Raw genomic sequence first — 20104 nt, forward strand, 5'->3', positions numbered from 1 at the left:
GAGAAATCGAGGTGGGCGTAAAGTGGGTGGCACCGTGTACATATTCCGAATTCCGACTATAGTTTGTAAAAGAAACAGGCTTTGGTGCATTATAATTGTCCGATAGTGTACATCTAAGAGCATGTTATAAGTTATTTTTATAAATGATCATAGTGAAAATAGCAGCAAACGTTCGTTAGACTTACGTGAATCATTAACGACCAGCGTGCCTTCTACTGACCACTACATGACACAAGATCAGGAGAACTAATAGTGTGATGTACATTACGGTTTTTCGGACAAAGGATTGATAAAACAAAATTTTTTGATGGATATCGAATACGCTTTATTTTGTTCCTACGATCAGAATTATCTGACGTGTTTAGAAAACTGTTTAGTTTTTCATATTTAGTAACACTTTAAAGTCGAGTCGCAAAATACTGCGTAATATTTACATTTATTATATTGAACCTTCCTATATTACGGAATATGACTAGCATCTACGTTTCATATGTACAACAATTATGAAAATAATGTTATCCAATTTGTATGGAGCAGCTATTCTGTTTTGAGCCTGTATTCTTTTGGTAATCATATCAATATGCGAAATTATCGATATCAAATTTACGTTAACTCTCATGTAGTAAAAACATGAAAAAGAACAAGGGCTCAAAACAGGAACGGCCTGTAATTTATTATTACACTATGACCGAACGCTTAACTAGCCAAATTCACAATCTTTCAATACTAGCTTTTCACTAGTACATTCAAAAACTCTTCACTACGAGAAAACAACTCATTTATTGTACCGAAATTATACCCTTCACGGTTATCCAAAACATCAGTTCGGCTAAGACATCCACATTTTGATAAATATCATTAGATTATATTCGCTGTAATTAAATTCTTTCTTGTAGCATAATCAAAGTTTACTAATTTTATGTTAGAGGTTACATGAGAGGAGTTAATTTATTTGTTATAATTAATGAAGCCTCTGTGGAACGATAATTTGGTTAACAAGCAATCATTACGAATATATATTTTTCTTGATCTCTATGCCAAACTTCTCGGTGCTATTAGTTTGAGAAACAAGGTGTTTTGAAAATCGTGAAGTGTTTAATATCAAATACATTATGTTAATATCAAGCTTACTTGTCATACAAATAAATGGAATTAAAAATCTTCGGCTTAAAGGAAATAAACATAAAAACATTCCCTGGAGAGGGATAATTTTCCAGAACTTCGATTGAACTTCTACATAAAATATAATAAATTAGTACTAAAACCTCACTAATGATTCTTTGTCCTGAATTCATAATCCACCATTTAGTTTTCACTTTTTTGGAATAACTTAAAACTTTGAATCTATCACCTGTCGACAGTATCAGTATTGAAAAGCAGGTTATGCATTATTAACTTGCCACACTATGATAAAGCTTTTCTCGTTCTGGTTCCCGGTAGTCTGCTCGGCTTCTATTTCAACACTGTTTTCCATTTCGCCGTCTCCTGAAAAGTATCGTATATTAAGTGAAATTTGGGAAATGTGTCCACTGTCAACTTAACATTTGATTGGAAATCGATGCATTGCTTAGGAAAAGCTTTAAAAAAAATTGTTCATTTTTTACACTTGTAAGTCTTACACAAAATATCAAAACAAAACTGCACGCCTGAAAAAATCGAACCATTCATGATGATTTGTCATTAAACCGGAAAAAATGTTATTACCGTAGACCTAGATTTGATAAGTATTGTTTACTGAAAACTGAACTTTTGGTTAAATAAAACATTGCATTAGAAGCTACCCTTTGGAAAAATTGTTAAGAGAAACAGATATACGATCAAAAAGGTATGACATAGGGAATCGCGCCACTTGGGCGGTGGCTTCTATATTCGTCTGTTTTCCACTATAACTCAGTCAAATTTGAACCAATTGGGGTTTTAAATTAAGAAAAATGTATCGATTTTTTGATTTTATACGAAAAACCACCTTTTTCTGAGCCACTATGATTTTTTTTAAGATTTTTAGAACTTTATTTTGGTACCTAAAATCAATTTCAAAGAGATTTTTTGAAATCACCTTTTGACAGCTGGGTAACTGTTTAACAGCTCCACCCAGTACAAAATGCGACGAGGAGTGATTCGACAAATCGCGCCCATACAAACTTTAAATTGATTTTTAAATAGGTTCCCGGTCACCAAAATTCATGAAAATTTGGATGTCGGCTCAGTTTCACATGCAGATACAGAATATGGAATTATCTCAACACCGCTAAAGAAGTCAATTGACATACCTTTTGGAATGTGGTGAGATAAGTATAGTATCTACCCGTGTACAACATTTCAAGTCAATTTGTTCAATATTGACTGAGTTATAGTGGAAAACAGACGAATATAGAAGCCACCGCCCAAGTGGCGCGATACCCTACACTAAATATTCTATTCTATAACTACCTCCGAAAATCATTCCCCAATAATACATTCCTCAGGAAACCCTGTCAGAGAAAACTTTGTGTGGAAACGGGTACATAGATTTTCTTTGAAAAAAATCTTAGGTATGGTTTACTGAGAAATTAATAATTATAGTAGGGGAACTTACGTATTTTCGGCAGCTATGTTCTCTTCGTCATGGGGAGTTTTTTTGAAACTTGTTGACCTCAGAGTTGACCTCAAATCCTTCACAACCAAGCTGAGTTGTATACCAAAATTTCAGGTAATTTGGCCCCCAGAACCCCCCATGACGAAGAGAACAATCCTGCCGATAATACCCTTTGTCACCCTAAATGGAATTCTGGCAAGCGTTTCTCTGGGTAATTGTAAAACTCATTCTAGGGAATGCTAAGTATTCCAACTACCCAAATCATTAAAAGTAATATATTTCTATACAAATCCCGCTCACCTTTCAAACCATGTCCATACCGAATACAATTAGTACAAAATCACATGCAACAGTTTCTATAAAAACACTCATTAGTCAAATCACCTAAAAAAGCATCCATTGGCCAAACGCGTACAGTCCGTTGCAAAACTAGATAAACCAAATAAGTCATGTACCAACAACAACTCGACAAGACAGTTACAGTAGTTAGACGAAACATAAGACCAAAAACGAAAAATTAATTACCCCTGAAGATGACACAAAACCCCAGTGTCGAAACGTCGGGCAAATAATAAACCTCGTTTTCCCAAATTAAAAGAGTGCGTAGCCGTTTAAATCGTAGATGTACAGGGGGTGGCCAAAATGTTTAAGATAGGCAACTTTTTCTCTCCAACAAAAAAAAACCAACATGCTGTAACTTTTCATAGAGTGCATCAAAAAATCTCAAATTTTGATTGTTTATCAGCCGTTCGGGTAAAACACTATTTTTTAGACAACTCATTTTTGAGCTGTCATATCTCGGAAGCCAGTGAACCGAATTAAATGATTTTTTTAACGTTTATCAACAATATATTGATACTTAATACAACGTTATAAAATGTAATATTTTTTCACGGCGAGTTTAGTTATACCGGGTTGAAATTTTTACCCATATAGAGGAAAATTTGTCAAATTTACAGTACCACACAAAAATAACTACATGTGTTCTTCCTTTACGCTAAATTGGTTCCAATATATCTGATTAAAGATAACTTGAGAACAGAAGTGGAAAATCTTTGGACATCAACACTAAAATTTATTGACATTGACGTAAAAAAAATTACATTTTTCGAAAAAAATCCAAAAAGTGTCTATCCATGTTAATTTTTTTCAACGTTCAAAAAGTATCAATGTTTTAATAGTTTGTGAAGCATTTGTATACGTTCAAAATTTCATTCAATTCGGTTCACTGGTTTCTGAGATATGACAGCTCAAAAATGAGTTGTCTAAAAAATAGTGTTTTACTCGAACGGTTCTAACTTTGCGAAAGATTAATCAATCGAGCCCAAATTTGTACCAATGATGCACATATCACAAATTGACAAACAGTCAAAATTTGAGATTTTTTGATGCACTTTATGAAAAGTTATAGCATGTTGAACTTTTTTGTGAGAGAAAAAAGTTTCCTATCCCAAACATTTTGGCCATCCCCTGTATGTGCTAGATTCTCAATATTTTTGTTCATACTATGAAAAGGGGATCAAGTCTGGTCAGCATAGTTGATATTTTTTTAAACAAAGTTTTTTTTTCAACTACTTTTAACCTCGAAATGAACTGTGCAAAATGTGGCCGAATATATGTAGGTTCCATAGTCAGTTCTCAATTTTGCATTTGTTATCGTAAAGGGATAACGTAAGTTCTCGTTATTTGATAACGTATAGGTATATCCTAACATGTGACGAAAAACATTGTTGAAAACCGCAAGCATATCCGGCGCCTGTAAAAATGTCAGCGGTGCAATCCGACACAACATGGATTTATAATTATTCTGTTGCTGGCTGTCATGCCTAAGGCCGGAACAAATCTTATTTTCTTCTTTTGTCACTTAGCTCATTGACTCGTCAATGTATTTATCAATGTTGTATTTGATGAAAAATTACTCAAACAATTAAATTTAAATTTCTTAAATTTTTTATTTGTGTTCTGCAGACCGACAAAGCCATAAAATTATTAACTTCTAAATTAAATACGGTTGAATCATCGAAGCTGTGTTCATAAAAATAGCAGGGAAAGCAAATTTTCTTACAAAATGACCAACTTTGACGTGCTGTAACTTTCTTCTCCTATGACCGATTGAATTGAAAATTTCACAGTGAACTACAAATATGGCCATAGGAGAACCGAGTTACAGCATATCAAAGTTGGCCATTTTGTATGAAAATTGGCGTTCACTGCTATTTTCATGAACACAACTGTACTTCATGGCTGCTCTCAATAAATTTTCCATAATAGTAACTGCAGACAAAAAGAATACCAACACCATATGTCATGTAAAACTTTGACCTTGACATCCAACTCATTTATATCAGGCTGTTTAATACACAGGTACTTGGCTTATTATAGCTTCATCACAAGATTATCAGAAAAAAAGCACAAACACAAAACTTAATTATGGGCGCTCAAAAATAATTCTCTATTTTTGATATACAGTCAGGATTCGTTATACACGGTGGGTGTTACTTTTCGCTTACCGTGATTTTTCGGCTGCCTTACATCCGATTGAGTTCATTTTGTGTGTGTAGTTGCGGCATATTGTAAGCTAATTACCTTCCAAAAAAGAATTAACAACAGAGAAGTTACGGTGCGCGTGAAGTGGGTGACACCGTGTATAACGAATCCTGACTGTATAATTTGTGATTAAGCTCACGATGAATCCTTCTGACCATTACAACCAGTACCAAAAAAAAAGAGTTATTAATAAAAGTATATCAAAAGTGTTAATGACGTATGTACATATGATAGGCGTTAATGGAGTAGAAACATAGTCGAAAAGCAGGTTAAACAAACAGATGAAACATACCTTTACGTCAACTCTGATTTACTGACAAATCATCAATGGAAGCGTTTACTCGCCAAACTAATATGTGAGAAGCAATGTCGCATGCATCGTCCACATTTTCTTCTAAAATAAAAATCGAAATTAGAACTAAAGATCTTTCTATGCATTTCAAGACGGCATCCTTCCACCACAATCCACCACACATTGAACGAATGTATGAGCAGCATGAAGCTGAGACAATAGATCGATCGTACAACATTACTAAAGAAACAGTTCAATGGACAAACACAAGGTTCGAATCATTGAGATGCAATTTAGCTTATTTTTCAATAATACATCCTAAGTCATCAAATATGATATACGGAGAACTTCACCATTTGCATTGTGTATAACGTGTGGATAAAAGAGTCATGGAAATTTGCTTTGTGATGGACTGAACGGGAATTGAACCCGTCACTCTTCTTAGCATGGAAATGCTAAACATCCATGCACTTACCGCATCGGCTTTATGAGCCCTATAAAAATAACTTATGCTCTCTATAAGAGAAAACTATGCTATCACTAGGGTGAAACACTAGATTTTGCCCCCCAAAATTCTGCTCTAATCTTCTTCTGGTACATACTTAAAACAGAATGCCGAGATCGGCTGTGCGGATCTCGGTTAAAGATCATTTGCTGAAATCTCGGCTAAACGCTTGACGTTTAATGTTTGATGATAGCGGCACCCACGAGTGCTGCTATGAATAAACTCGACTTTCTGCTGATATCTCAGTTAAATTGCGATTGCCGAGCGCTCGGCTGTGCGGATCTCGGCAAAAGAATGAAAATTAGCCGAGCTCAACTGAGTGTGTAGGGTTAAAGCACTAGACTTTGCCACTGCTCTAGTCTTCGCCCCCTCCATACAAATACCATTTTTTATTTATGAAGTGGTGGTCACTTCATACATAAAAAATGGTATTTGTATAAAGGGGCGAAGACTAGAGCAGTGGAAAGGTCTAGTGCTTTTACCCTACCGGAAAAATGGAAAATCAGTCAAAATTCTACAAGTCTTATAAAAAGCAAAACAGTTTTTGTAAACAAACTAACCCAAGACATGCCTACAAAAACTTTTACGATCTTCTAATACAGAAAACTTTGCTTCACTTGATGATCGTTAAAGTTTTTGTACGCATGTGCTGGATTATTGACTAGTCTCCCGTAACGTGGGTAGATCACCTAAGAATGGTGCGTTGCGGCGTAAGATCTACCAAATCAAATTTTGATCTTGAAATTTTCCTGCCTAAAGTAATCAGGCAGTAGTTTACAAATTTTCCAAGATCAAAGTTTGATGCACTTTTTTGATGTTTATGTAATATTTTTGTTTCAATTTTGCTACTAATCAATATTTTATTTCAGCAGGATTCAGGTAAATTTATTGTATGATACAAATTATATTGTAAAAATATGTAACTGTGGCGAGCGTATCACTAATACGTAGCTTATTCGGCGTCAATGTTAATATTATGTAATATTTCAGATTCTCTACCGAAAAATCAAGTAATACAAATAAATGACGTTAAAATGATGAGGAAACCAAGACGTATTGGGCAGATAACTAATTCGGAGCAGTCTAATAATGGTGTATCTGAACGTTGACCAACCGCATCCTTTGGAGTACCCTTCCACTATCAACACCTAGAACAACACCCATATCCCCTTGACACCTAGGCCAGAGAGGTCGTAGAACTTTCTACATCTTTCTTTAGGTGTCTAACTAACCATCCTTTCATATTCCTCAGCAGTCGCAAGAACGAGGCCAGGACAACTCTAGACTGTTGGAGGATTGCGTCAGTCTTGTTGAGAAATCAGAGAGAAGTCTCCAATCTTTGTGTTTTGGTATACGACGGGAAGGAGGCAATCCTCACAACTGTGGTCTATGGCTGTACTGCCTATGAAATTTGTGCGACTTGATTAATGCTTATTTTTTACTTTTTCAGTGGTAACCAGGTAAATGATTAAACCATGACAATTTCTCATACGCTTTTTCGCCAAGGAAAGCACCCCATTAAACCCTATCCAATTTCCAACTCCAGATATCTATGAAGTGGGCCAAGTTCTTGGACATATTCTGAGTAGATATCTAATCAACATTTCCTCCCCATCCCCGCTGATCGTAAGGACCTGGCCAGGTGTCGAGAGTTTGTTAAATGAAAGGTTTGTCAAGTCCCAGGCAACTTTTCTGGCGCATTAAACTTCTCTATCGACAGCCACCCCAGGATGTGTACGGTCGGCTATGCTATGCTATGCTACAGTATGCGGCAGGAAAAAATGCGAAAGTGTTTTTCAACTTCAAACCTCATTTTCGTCCATTTGACATTAACCAATCTATGTTTCAACGTTCCATGATCTATGATAGGCTAGTTTTCTGAAAAGGTAATTAAAAAATTTCCCATTTTGGTCACTAACCTTTACAGGGCGGCGCCTGAAGATGAAGACAACCAGAATTTTCAAACCGCAGAAAATCACACATGTCGCTAAATTTCGCATCTGATAAAACAAAATTTTTAATTTTCTCTACTATATCATCAAATATATGTATTTATTTCATCTGGTATGTGAAAATACATGGCTCTGGATCAGTGTGGTCTGGTTGTTCATCAAATTTGAGCTAATTTTGTTACTGTTATAGTCATTTTGTTTAATGACCATTGGGCGCGCAGTTTATTGATATTCGCTTATTAGGCCTACATTATCACATGTTAAACATCAAATATGTTCATTTTTATTTTTCAGTGCTAGAATATAGACATTGACTGGTACACTGTCATGAAAAAATAGTCATATATATCCCATATTTAGCGTGTAATAGTGCCTTGAACTTTTCGCATTTTTTTCTGCCGCACCCTGTATGCTATGCTATGTGCTGGATTATTGACTAGTGATCTAAGAGAGAAGAATTTGTTTATAAATGCTCTTTCTTTTGAATGTAGAGTGTTTGGGCAGACGCCAAATACTTTTTAACGACTTTTAGCATCGATAACTGAAGTGTTGTTTGATCAGTACCGTTAACATACCAGTAGCTGCTCATGTTCCAATAGCCGCTCGAAGTCATAAAAATGATGTTCATTGGTTCAAATATGTGCAATTTTCTTTAGGATATACGTCCTGAAATCCCGCTTCAAAAGTGCATCAGAGTTTCAAACGCACAAATCTCATGAAACAAGCTTCAAACAACAGTGATTTTTATTATTCTGTTCTTGCTCACTTATAATCAGCTTAAAATACGAAGATCAGGTGCGCTGGTTTTGTTTACGAAGAGATTTGTGCACTCGAAATCGTGAGTAGGTTCCAAAGTCGGCCATTGTGGCGGCCATTTTGGGATTCTAACAAGTCTGTCCTTAGCAAGAATATTATTCAGCACGCATATTTTGAATATCCATGTGAAAAAGATCGTAATTTTGCAGGTAAACTGTATTTCTACGTTCATGAGCGGCTATTGGAACACGAGCGGCTACTGGAACACTGAGATTTCCTTAACTAATGTACGGCATTGAAAAGTAGAGGACGAGAATAAAGATAACTACACTGAGGATACCGCAACTCCGAAAATCATACGAACCAACTATGATTTTTTGCCATTACAATTTCTTGCGAAATCAACTATGATTTTGGATTCAAAGCGCCAACTATTATTGTCATACTGTTACTGTATGTATTTCATAGCTCTCACGTATGAAAATCATACCGATAACGTATAAAAATTGAAATTATGTCTTATGACTATCATACATATTTGTATGAAATATTTCGCATAAACTAAAAAAAATCGCAACCTGTAATCGAGCCAGGAACGCTAAGATTAAAGAGCGCGTGCTTTACTCATGCGACCATCGACGCTTCGGAGGTTGAAGTGGTTAGAAGCCAATAAAATGTTTTGTTGTTTTTTGGCAATGGCATTTCATAATACATCTTATGATTTTCATACGAAACTTCTTATGATGTTTTTCATACGACAAGTCTTATGGATTTCGCTGCTCAGTGTATGAAAAGCATACGAGAACTATGAAAAGATGAAAAAAATAAAAATAACTGATTCATAAGATGTAAACTATGAAAACCATACGTACAGTATCCTCAGTGTAAGTTATGAGGATCCATCTTTTGGTGACCCATCTTGCCCTGATCCACCCTAATTGAAAATGACAGCAATAAGACAGCGATTTTCTCAAGTCGCGTTGACTACTGAACACACATAATTCGAAGCATACGAGGTTTAATTCGCTATTATTACGCAGTTCCCATCCAACTGGACCCCTTTCGCAGTTAATATAAGTGCGGGATCGTGAATAAAACTGCGATTTTGCATCGAATCGTTTCGGTGTCTTCTGCGCACTTATTCAGCACTTTGTAATGCATAAGTGCGCAGAAGACACCGACACGATTCGATGCAAAATCGCAGTTTTATGCACGATCCCGCACTTATACTAACTGCGAAAGGAGTCCAGTGGGGTGGGAAATGCGCAATACTAACAGCAACCAACACGTTTGATTTACCATGCGAAAACTCATTCTTTTTCAGTCATTTTGACGGCCGACAACTTACCTAGCCGGAAATCTATGTATCCTTCTCCTCCCGACAAAACCAGCATATCCTTCTTGCAAGGGAACTGATTTTGCGTTTCAGGGTTCATCGGTACTGCCACGAAGAATTTTACCGCATCTCTGTGGCCGTGGAACGACAGTTGAGCATTTGCCATACAGCACCGGGGCAGCATATTGCTCGATATAGCACCACTAGAGTCGCTTAACGGCACGGATATCACCACGCCGTTCCCTGTCCCTGTGTGGGTTATATGATTTTAAACGTTAGACTCAACGCTTGAAATGAGATTGAGAGATTTTACCAATCCAGAGCCTATTACAGGACACCAATAGGGCCGTTATCCGAACGAACGAAAAACCAAGCTTTCCTGTTCCCAACATTTTGGAAACGTACGGTTCAATATCAATATCCTGTATGTGTCCATATGTTTCCGATGAAAATAGTCGTAACGTGGAATCCAACCTACAACAGAATATAAGAGCAATAATGAGTACAGAACTTCAGCCTGACTTGGCCAACAAACCTAATGGAAATCCAAACACCCAGACCTGTGGCCGCCATCTGCCGTATTTGACTTTCTTTCCGTGGATGTGCCTCGAATGAATGTAGCACGGTCAGTGTGATAGGATCTATTACGTGAATCCTGTTGCGATGGGCTGCCCATACTTTATCTCCAACAATTGTGAGACATCGAATCGAGTGCTTTGGTGATCCCAGTGTCAGTATGTGATAGTTATTCGTGTCCCATTCTCCGCTGATTTGTCTCCTGAATACAACAAGTGACCCATTTGCCAGTGCAACGACGACTCGTGATTCAACGTGCACTATCGACAAAATTGAGTCGGGCAGTTTGATTCGATGTAAACATACATTCCACCTAGCAATTGAGCTGTGCACATAGAGCATGCCATTCTGGGCGCCCATCCACATGGTTGGACCAACGGACGACACTGGAGGGTCATCGTTTGAAAGTTTATCATCCGCGTTAGCTTCGCAAGCCGTGATATTGTCATTGTTATCAGTGTTTGCCACACCAACAACTTCCGGTTTTTCCTGCTCTTTTGCAGTAGGAGATTCCTGGAGAGAGAAAAAAGATAGTGGTAATTGAGTATTTAACTTATTTTTTTATACATGAATAGCATAGCATTCACTGAGTTCCACTTGATTAGATGGGGAGTTTCGTCGAACGTAAGTCTAGTTTGAGTATTCACCAGAAATGCACCTACCTATATGCACATGACTATAGTTTTTTTTTATTTACGGATACGATTATGCTTCCATTCCAGTAAACACCCCACCCTCTGAATTGTAGACTATCATAAAAAAAATCTCATAAATCATTAGGTCAATGAAATGAAGATAAAGATTTTTTTATAAATGAATAAGTTCAATGACCTTCGTCCCGTAACGTGTGGGTAGATCACCTTAGAAAGGTGCGTTGCGGCGTAAGATCTATCAAATCAAATTTTGATCTTGTCATTTTCCTGCCAGTAGTTTACAAATACTCCAAGATCAAAGTTTGATGCATTTTTTCATGTTCATGTAATATTTTTGTTTCAATGTTGCTGCTAATCAACGTTTATTTCAGCAGGATTCAGGTAATTTATTGTATGATAAAAATAATATTGTAAAGCTATATATAACTGTGGCGAGCGTATCACTAATATGTAGCTTATTCGAAGTCAATGTTAATATTTTCTAATATTTCAGATTCTCAACCGAAAAATCAAATTATTCAAATAAATGACGATGACGAGGAAACCAGGACTTATTGGTCAGATAACTAATTCTAAGCAGTTCAATAATGGTGTGCCTGAACGGTACCCAATCGCATCCTTTGGAGGACCCTTCCACTAACAACACCTAGAACAACACACATATCCCCTTGACACCTAGGCTTGAGAGGTCGTAGAACTTTCTACATCTTTCTTAGGTGTATAACTAACCATCTTTTCATCTTCCTCAGCAGTCGCAAGGACGAGGCTGGGACAACTCTCAACTATTGGAGGATTGCGTCAGTCTTGTCGAGAAGTCAGAGATAAATCTCCAATCTTTGTGTTTTGGTATCCGACGGGAAGGAGGCAATCCTCATAACTATGGTCTAGGGCTGTACTATGTACCTACGAAATTTGTGCGACTTGCTTAATGCTTATGTTCACTTTTTCAGTGGTAGCCTGATAAATGATTAACCCATGATAATTTCTCATACGCTTTTTCGCCGAGGAAAGCACCCCATTAACCCCTATCCAATTTCCAACTCCAGATATCTATGAAGTGGGCCAAGTTCTTGGACATATTCTGAGTAGATATCTAATCAACATTTCCTCCCCATCCCCGCTGATCGTAAGGACCTGGAAAAGTGTCGAGAGTTCGTTAAATGAACGGTTTGTGAAGTCCCAGGCAACTTTTCTGGCGCATTAAACGTCTCTATCGACAGCCACCCCAGGATGTGTACGGTCGGCTACGCTATGTTATGAATAAGTTCAATGACCTTCGAAGGGTCTCCAAGAACTACCTTGAATATGGGTCATCGAATCTAGCAACGTAACTAGCGATTACTCACAGTAATATAAATAACCTCTGAAATCCTTGAGACCCCCTGAAACCCTGTGGAACACCCTTGATACTCACTGAAATCCTCCTGAGCTTGAAAACTTTCTAAAGCCTTCTAAAATCCCCTGTGCCTCAATGGAACTCCTTTTTAAGTCCTCTGAAAGCCTACAGAAACCCCCTAAAAGCTCCCTGGAGCCTCTGTGAAACCCCCTGAAAGTTTTGCGAAACCTATCTGAAACCTCTTCAACCCCCTGGATGCCCTCGAAGCTGATTTATTTATTATGTTTTCGACGTGAAGAATTTACACAAATACAGAATATTATGTAGTTTTGGTATTCCAGAAGGCTTAAGCTCACGACTTCTTAAACAGTTTCTCTCTCACTTTGATGTACAGGTACACAAAAGTGTTTATGTGAAATGGTCATCTAATCCCATCCGAGAACGATTTAGATTGTGAAAAGAAGCTAACCGTGTGCTATAGTCGAAGTCGTATTCAGTTCTATGCAACAGGCGAGAGGAGCAGTCAAGTGACCCCGAAGCTTAGAAATAAAGAAGCATCCAGTTGCGAATAGGGAGTCGTTGATTGAGTTCCAACAAGTGGACTTCTTTTTGCAATTTAAATTTTAAACTAGCTGAACCCGGCCATCTATGACGTCGTAGCAGTTTAACGCGTAGTTACCACTTGGCTTGGTTAGCCTAAGGGGCGATTTCTTCACCCTGGCTTAAGCGTTAAGCCAGGTTTAACTGTATGGGTAAGCCTGGCTTACCGGTTAAGCCGAGGTGAAGAAATCGACCCTAAGTGCAATAAGATATGCGCATCAAATTAGATTTGGTAAGCTCCTTGAGAACATAAGGGCTTTGGGGTCAAATTAGGACCAGCACAATTGGAATGTAATATTCCATGATTTGAGTATGAATTGGCACTCACCTGTTTATTGTGATTTTGATCGCAGTTCGCAGATGGTGTTTGTCCACTGTCGGTAGCATTATCACCCTTAGTTTGGGCGGCTAGTGGTTCATGCCTTACAAAGGTAACTTTGCCGATATCATCCGGAGCACTACCTGGGTTTTCCAACATTTCTCCTAAAAATAAACATCATTTTTTTTAAAACGAATCAACACAAAATTGATGGGATTATATATCCCTTTATCAACAAACCTGCTTTGGTAACTTCACTGTTCTCCAACAGTGCGTAATCTTTTTCCTCCGCGCCTTGCACGGTACAGATGCAAAGTAAATGGTTCTGGCAGACCGGAAACGAGTCCAACACTTCCGCTGGATTTTTGGCATCGATAACGGTAACTGTGCTCGCTGAATGTGTGCTGGTGCAAATCCAGACGAATGAACTCAACTCAGTTTCGCTGTTCAGAGCATTGTTGATGGACACCAATTGTTTTTCGAGAGATTCTAGCTCGTTTATTTCGGCCGATTGGGCCTCAGTAATTTCAGTGATTTTCGTCTCGGATTTCTTTGAGTAGAATATGCTGGCACCGACCATGCAACCACCATCCCTGGTGTATCCTCCGTGAAGATTAACGCCACTGGCACACCACACTTTCATGTGTGGACTGGCTTCGGCTAGCGGCCTACAGTAGACAGGAACTGGAACCGGGACGCCACTATTTACCTTTGAGGAACTGCCCCCGGTCATAGGTTTCGTTGAAGGTAGGCTCCAACCATATGCCTGTAATCGCCCGTCTTCTTTTTGCACGTGTGCCCTCACTTGCCTGTATTGATCACGTCTTCTTTGGTTGGCCCGTTCCGAGCTAGCAAGATCCGGTTCTTTGGTGAGAACCAACACATTCGAGGATTTCATAGAGCTAAAATGGGCAGGACTTGTGAAAAGTCTTGCCTCAGGGATCCCTTGCATGCTAGGGCTTTGGTTTGTACTATATCGAAGTAATCGCCCGGAAGATTCAGGCGGCGGTCTATCGCCTGAACTAAAAAGGTTACTAAAAAACTTCCAAATGCTCTGTTTTGATTTTTTGTCCAGATTCTCCACTCTGGAAGCGCGCATCATCTCCGTCCAGCGTACGGCATCTTGTAGCTCCATAAATCGTTCTTTATACTGTAAATCGATACATATTATAAAAATATATTTCCTGCAAAGTTGACCTATTAGGAAACCTTACCTGATTCCTTTCCATGAGCACGCGTGCCATCTCAACCCTGGTAAATCGTTTCCTCTGGGCCATGGGAATATCACCTTCTTCCTCTTGATCGACTGTAGTTTGTTTAACTTGAGCTTTCGTCTTCTTCAGCTCCTCCTCCAGTTCGGTAACTTTGGATTTTAGCTTATTTCTCGCCAAAATCACTGCGTTAAGCTCTTCACGCAGAATTTCGATTTCACCGGTCAACTCATCGACCTTAACTATTAGGTCGTCTTTGACGATGTTCAATGCATTTCTAAAATAAAACAGATATGGTTTAATTAACCAGATTCTTCTAGAAACCTGGATAAGTTTCAAAGAATTTAACGTTTACACTCACTTGGTAGCTAGCAGCTCATTATTTTCCATTATAAGGTTCTCCACTTCTTTACCCATTCCTGAAATAGAGTGAGATGTATTAAAATGTATTCTGTTGTCCACTAAGTTGTAAAGTGCAACTATCACAGTAGTATCAGACCCGTGACGATTAGGTAGTAACTCTTTGACATGCCACATAAAGTTTAGAATAGTTCTTATTTTGTAAAAAAAATGCTATATAATATGTTGGCTATCATACTTCTCGGAATGCTATTATGGTATGTTGTATTTTTTGAATGTAACATTTCCCAAAAAGTCCACGTCATTCCAAGAAAACCACATACGAAAAGTGTTCGCTTCCGGGAAATGTTACAACACCACCATATTATATCATTATTATTTAAAACATTTATTTATTTGCTTGTTAGGCATGCCAAAGCAGTTAATGACTGACCCGTAGTAAAAAAGGGGAAAACCATACTTACCAAAGAAGTTGTCGTTGACTGAAAATTGAAAAAATGTATTAGTAAAGTTAGTAATGTCAAGCAAAAATGGATAGATTAATTTTGAATTAATAATCAATGGTTGATTGAAGAGTCGGTGCAGGTGATGGAAAAGCATATTCCGGAAAAACAGATGGACACAACAATAGTAAGATTTATCTTAGTTTAGTTTCTCGCTGCGCAAACCAAGTTTTTTTTAGTTTTAACAGAGAATAAACCTACCTAATTGTTGTCTTCTTATTTGAAACAATCTTATTATTCTTTGCGTGAGCAAATCTCAAGAGAAGTGATTCAAAATTAGGCATTCAAAATTAATGTGTGTTTGACATCATTTTTGGTCAAATATCATATAAAATCATCCAATAATTAAACAATTTTTTTATGTCCAATTGTTTGGTTTCCAGATGTATCAGTGGCCTTATTAAATAATAAAAGTTTTACAAAAAAAAACTGTGTCGTTGCTTACCTGAAGAAGCATAGTCTCCTGGATGCACCCATCCCCCTGTAATTTCAGCCTCTTCACTTTCGACGGTGTCGTCCTGGAACGACAGTTCCTGGTAGAGAGTATTTCCAGATCTTTGCTCTTTCTTGGTGGTAGTTTTTCCACCAATTGAGTTTGTCATGACCGGTTTTGATGCCTCACTCTCCGGAGACGTAGCTTGATTAACCTGCTGCATTTTCTCCGTCTCGGACGATTTTTCGGCGGTAACGATCTGATCAAGCTCGTTATGCAATGAAGGTGGCCCTGAGCCATTGCTACTTTCCCCACTACACACGACATCTGAATCGAGCATTGTGGAATTTTCCAACGATGTAAATCCATAGGATACTGGACCGGACGATCGGGCGATTGGAATCAATCTCGAAGTATGAAGATTTAATCGTTCAGACGCACCACTGACTTGGGAATGGTTGGAATTTCCCATCATAATCTTAGCACGTTCCATATAGTCAACATGCGTTTTGAATAGCTCTGTATAACGCTCGTGAAGTTTGTTATACTCTTTCTTTAGTTCACCTTCTCTTTCTTCCAATCGACTAGAATGATCCATACTATTTTTATGCTTCAGCTCAAGCATACGCACAATACTTTCCAAAGATTCCAATCGACTTGCCAGTTCTTTATTCTCTTGTTCGGCCAAATCTTCGGTCTCCAGAAGCTTTTGCTCAGCTTGTTTTCGAGCATTTTTCTCTCGTTCGTATTGTGTGACCAGCTGCTCGTTATCTTCCCGTAGCAATTCCAGCTCAACATCTTGCTCTTGATTATTTTGATAAGCAGCATCTAAGCACTCCAGAACATTTACGAGTAATGGCATAAGGGATTTAACGACGTCCTCATCATAACGCGATATCATGCGCTCAAACTCCTGGTAAATTGAGCCGGCTAGTGATTGTACCTACAAAAGATAAATATTAATGAATAGGTTCTCAAACAAAAGAAATTTCAACAAATAAGAATAATGCAAACAATTCCATTAAACCCAAAACAAGAACCAAAATGACCAAAACTCATTTATGTTGCATGGGAAAATGTTGCACAACTAAACAGTGCTGCAACATTATACTTACACAAATATTTGCATGCAGTCATACAACAGATGACTCGACATACGATCAAAACAATTCTTTGTAATAAAATTTTTGACAGCAGGTTGTCAAAATCTTCCAACAAGAGATTTCATATAAGAAAGAAAAAATGAATCACACCAAAATAAGTTTTCGCCTTGATCCTCCCAGCACACATGATCCTAATTGTGCAAACACTAATCCCCTGCCAGGAAATATGCACAGAAAACAACGAATAGCCTTGGCAAATCTAATTTCGATACCCACTTTTTCAGACATCACCATTGCAGCGTCATCGTGCGTTCCATAAACAATTTCCGAATCACCTCCTTCTGCTTCCATTTTGAATGACTAGAATCGCAGATACACGCACTCGGGAACAATTTATACACTTTTCTCGATCAAATACGGCCTTCCAAACTTGCGAAAACTACAAACAATGCATGATTTTTACATAATTCTATTAGCAGTATAAACTTCTGACCAGCCAGTTGTTGGAATCTCTCGACAATATTATTATTTCGATTTTCTTATTGCCCAGCGCCCGAAATATGCACAGCTACGTACGCTGACAGAAACAAACTCAACTATGGGTAAATCGGCTTTTGCGCAATGTGAATGTTGCTACACGATCAAAATTGTTAGCCCTGTTTGACATTGAAATGAAGTGTCAATGTGGGTTCACTTATTGGGTACTTACACAGTCGCAGACTAAAACATAAAATGAGTAAAAGAACGCGACAGCTATAGGCATCTCCTTATCTCTACTGGAGCTTTCATCCATTCATGTGTAGAAATTTGATTGATAATTGTTTAACCATACACTCAGCCAAATAAACTTAAGATTGTCATAAGGCCCAACTTATGAAACGGCCTTTAATTATTCGAATTAATTTTATAAGGCCGATCTATGACGTAAAATCCTCTCACAGCTTTATTGGCTTTCAGACTCGGAATGAAAGGGAAAACGTCTTTACAATTCTAGGTTTTATTAATGACTAAAGAAAAATTTTCATTTTACAGATATGGACTACTACGATATTGTTAGAGTATTCATTCAGCGTTGCTAAGCAGCATGACTTGATGAACACTCCTCCTCAACGCTGATCTTGCAATCCGCACATGGTCCTCAACTGTGCCAATCTGGTTCCTCCGATGGGTTTCGTCAGCAAATCAGAAACCATGTCCTTCGTCGGGCAATAAACGAAACAGATCTCGCCAGATGTCTTGATGTCCCGCACGAAATGGTATTTGGTAGCGATGTGCTTCGTTCTGTTGCTGAACTTACCGACGTCCAACATCTTCAAAGCGCTTTGGTTGTCTTCGTACAATACCGGATCTTGCTGCTCCTCTCCGAGATCACCGAGGAGTCGTTTCACCCACAACATTTCTTGTGTAGCCTCGGCCAAAGCAACAAATTCCGCCTCCGCAGTGGACAATGAAACGCACGACTGTTTTCTGCATGCCCAGCTGATCGTACCGCCGTTGAATTGGATCACCATACCGCTGTTCGATTTCCGATCTTGCCTATGCTCTGCCCAGTCGGCATCAGAGAAGCCAACTAAACCACTTCGTCGATTGTTGCCGCTCAGACGCAACCAGTAGTCACTCGTTCCCTTCAGGTACCGTGCAACACGCTCGAGCTCCAGCCAATCATTTTGAGATGGGTTGCTCGTCTTCCGGCTTAGGATCGACACCGCTGCTGAAATGTCCGGTCGGGAGTTAACCGAGACTTACAGGAGTTGTCCCAACAGCTTCTGATACTCCACGTTGTTTGGGAGGGATGCACTAGGTTCTTGCTTGTAGTATCCTGGATCCAATGGAACCTTGGAATCCTTCGCATCTTCCAAGCCACAAGACCGCACAATTTCGCCGATGTACTGCTCCTGGTTGATGGAGAAATCGCCATCCTCATCACGTTTCACGTTGATGCCCAAGTACCATTGAACATCACCCAGGGACTCGATGGTGAACTTTTTCCGCAAAGCTCCGATGCAGCGGTCTATGGTCCTCTCGTTCTCACATGCCACAATCAAGTCGTCGACGTACACCAACACGTAGCACCAACGATGATTCTCCTTCTTCCTGTAGAGGCATGGGTCCGAGTCACACCGCTGGAATCCCAGTCGTTCCAATTCGGAGTGCAGTGTGCTGTTCCACGATCTGGCCGCTTGCTTCAGGCCATATAAGCTTTTTCGCAGCTTGTACACCTTTCGTTCTTCCCCTTGCACGACGAATCCTGGAGGTTGACGAAGGTATATTTCTTCATCGAGGTTTCCGTACAAAAACGCAGTCTTGACGTCGAACTGTCGCACCGTCATACCTTGCTTCGCCGCCACAGCCAGTAGAGTCCGGAAGGTGGTTTGACGAACCACTGGAGCGAACACTTGGTCATAATCTGTTCCGTACTGCTGGCTGTATCCCTGTGCGACGAGTCTTGCTTTGAAGTGGGCCACTTCTCCATCCGCGTTACGCTTGATTTTGTAGACCCACTTTGAGCCAACTGCTTTTCGGCCGGCTGGAAGGTCCACCAACTGCCACGTACCGTTCGACTCGATCGAGCGCATTTCTTCCACCATCGCTTCGTTCCATTTTGTACGATCTTGACTGTTCATTGCTTGAGCAAAGTTCTTCGGCTCCTCCTGGGTGCTGGACACTTCTGCTGCCCAAGAATTCACGACCAACCGGTTTGGAGGTACTCCTTTCGTTGACCGTTTCGATCGCCGTAGTATTGCTTCATCAGGATAACCTTCGAAATCACTCTCCGATGTAGTACTGCCACAGTCATTTTCCGGTTCCGCTTCTGGTTGTATATCGCACTGGAACTCTTCAACGCTTGAGTCATCGTCACACGGACCAACGCCAGCTTGATCCCGCAGTGTGATGATTACCTCCTCGTTGTTGGTGTCGCAACTCGCACTGTCGTCCACAAACGCATTTTCTCCCATCATCTCGTCGAATTTGGCGTCCCGGCTGATGGTGATGCTACAGTCCACCGGATTCAGGAAACGGTACGCCTTTCGTCCCTCAGCGTAGCC

General features: G+C 39.2%; 1 protein-coding gene across 4 annotated transcripts; it reads right to left on the reverse strand.

Annotated features, from left to right (window-relative positions):
* Positions 1 to 300: 300 nt before the first annotated feature.
* Positions 301 to 17680, reverse strand: LOC109408222 (JNK-interacting protein 3). 4 transcript variants are annotated; one of them, XM_062852005.1, is made up of 12 exons: positions 17551 to 17680; positions 17334 to 17496; positions 15967 to 16897; positions 15483 to 15500; positions 15020 to 15077; positions 14662 to 14935; positions 13688 to 14597; positions 13457 to 13611; positions 10499 to 11052; positions 10277 to 10437; positions 9976 to 10212; positions 301 to 1485 (listed from the first exon to the last, which is right to left on the reverse strand). In XM_062852005.1, the coding sequence occupies exons 2-12, from the start codon at positions 17406 to 17408 to the stop codon at positions 1382 to 1384; spliced, it is 3477 nt and encodes a 1158-aa protein (XP_062707989.1). In that variant the 5' UTR covers positions 17409 to 17496; positions 17551 to 17680; the 3' UTR covers positions 301 to 1381. The 4 variants fall into 4 exon arrangements, with proteins under 4 accessions (XP_062707989.1, XP_062707990.1, XP_062707992.1 ...); XM_062852006.1 differs by adding an exon at positions 5415 to 5516 and having other exon boundaries at positions 17334 to 17652; XM_062852008.1 differs by lacking the exon at positions 15483 to 15500 and adding an exon at positions 5415 to 5516 and having other exon boundaries at positions 17334 to 17652.
* Between the last annotated feature and the right edge of the window lie 2424 nt (positions 17681 to 20104).

Source organism: Aedes albopictus, chromosome 2 (assembly GCF_035046485.1).
Source record: "Aedes albopictus strain Foshan chromosome 2, AalbF5, whole genome shotgun sequence".
Lineage (NCBI taxonomy): Eukaryota > Metazoa > Arthropoda > Insecta > Diptera > Culicidae > Aedes > Aedes albopictus.

Excerpts from the sequence above, each read along its gene's own strand:
- LOC109408222 (XM_062852005.1), bottom strand. The coding sequence starts at position 17,408 with ATGGAAGCAGAAGGAGGTGATTCGGAAATTGTTTATGGAACGCACGAT. Across the intron at positions 16,898-17,333 it reads CAATGGTGATGTCTGAAAAA|GTACAATCACTAGCCGGCTC; the intron begins GTGGGTATCGAA and ends TATCTTTTGTAG. Across the intron at positions 1,486-9,975 it reads ATACATAGATTTCCGGCTAG|GAGACGGCGAAATGGAAAAC; the intron begins GTAAGTTGTCGG and ends GATACTTTTCAG.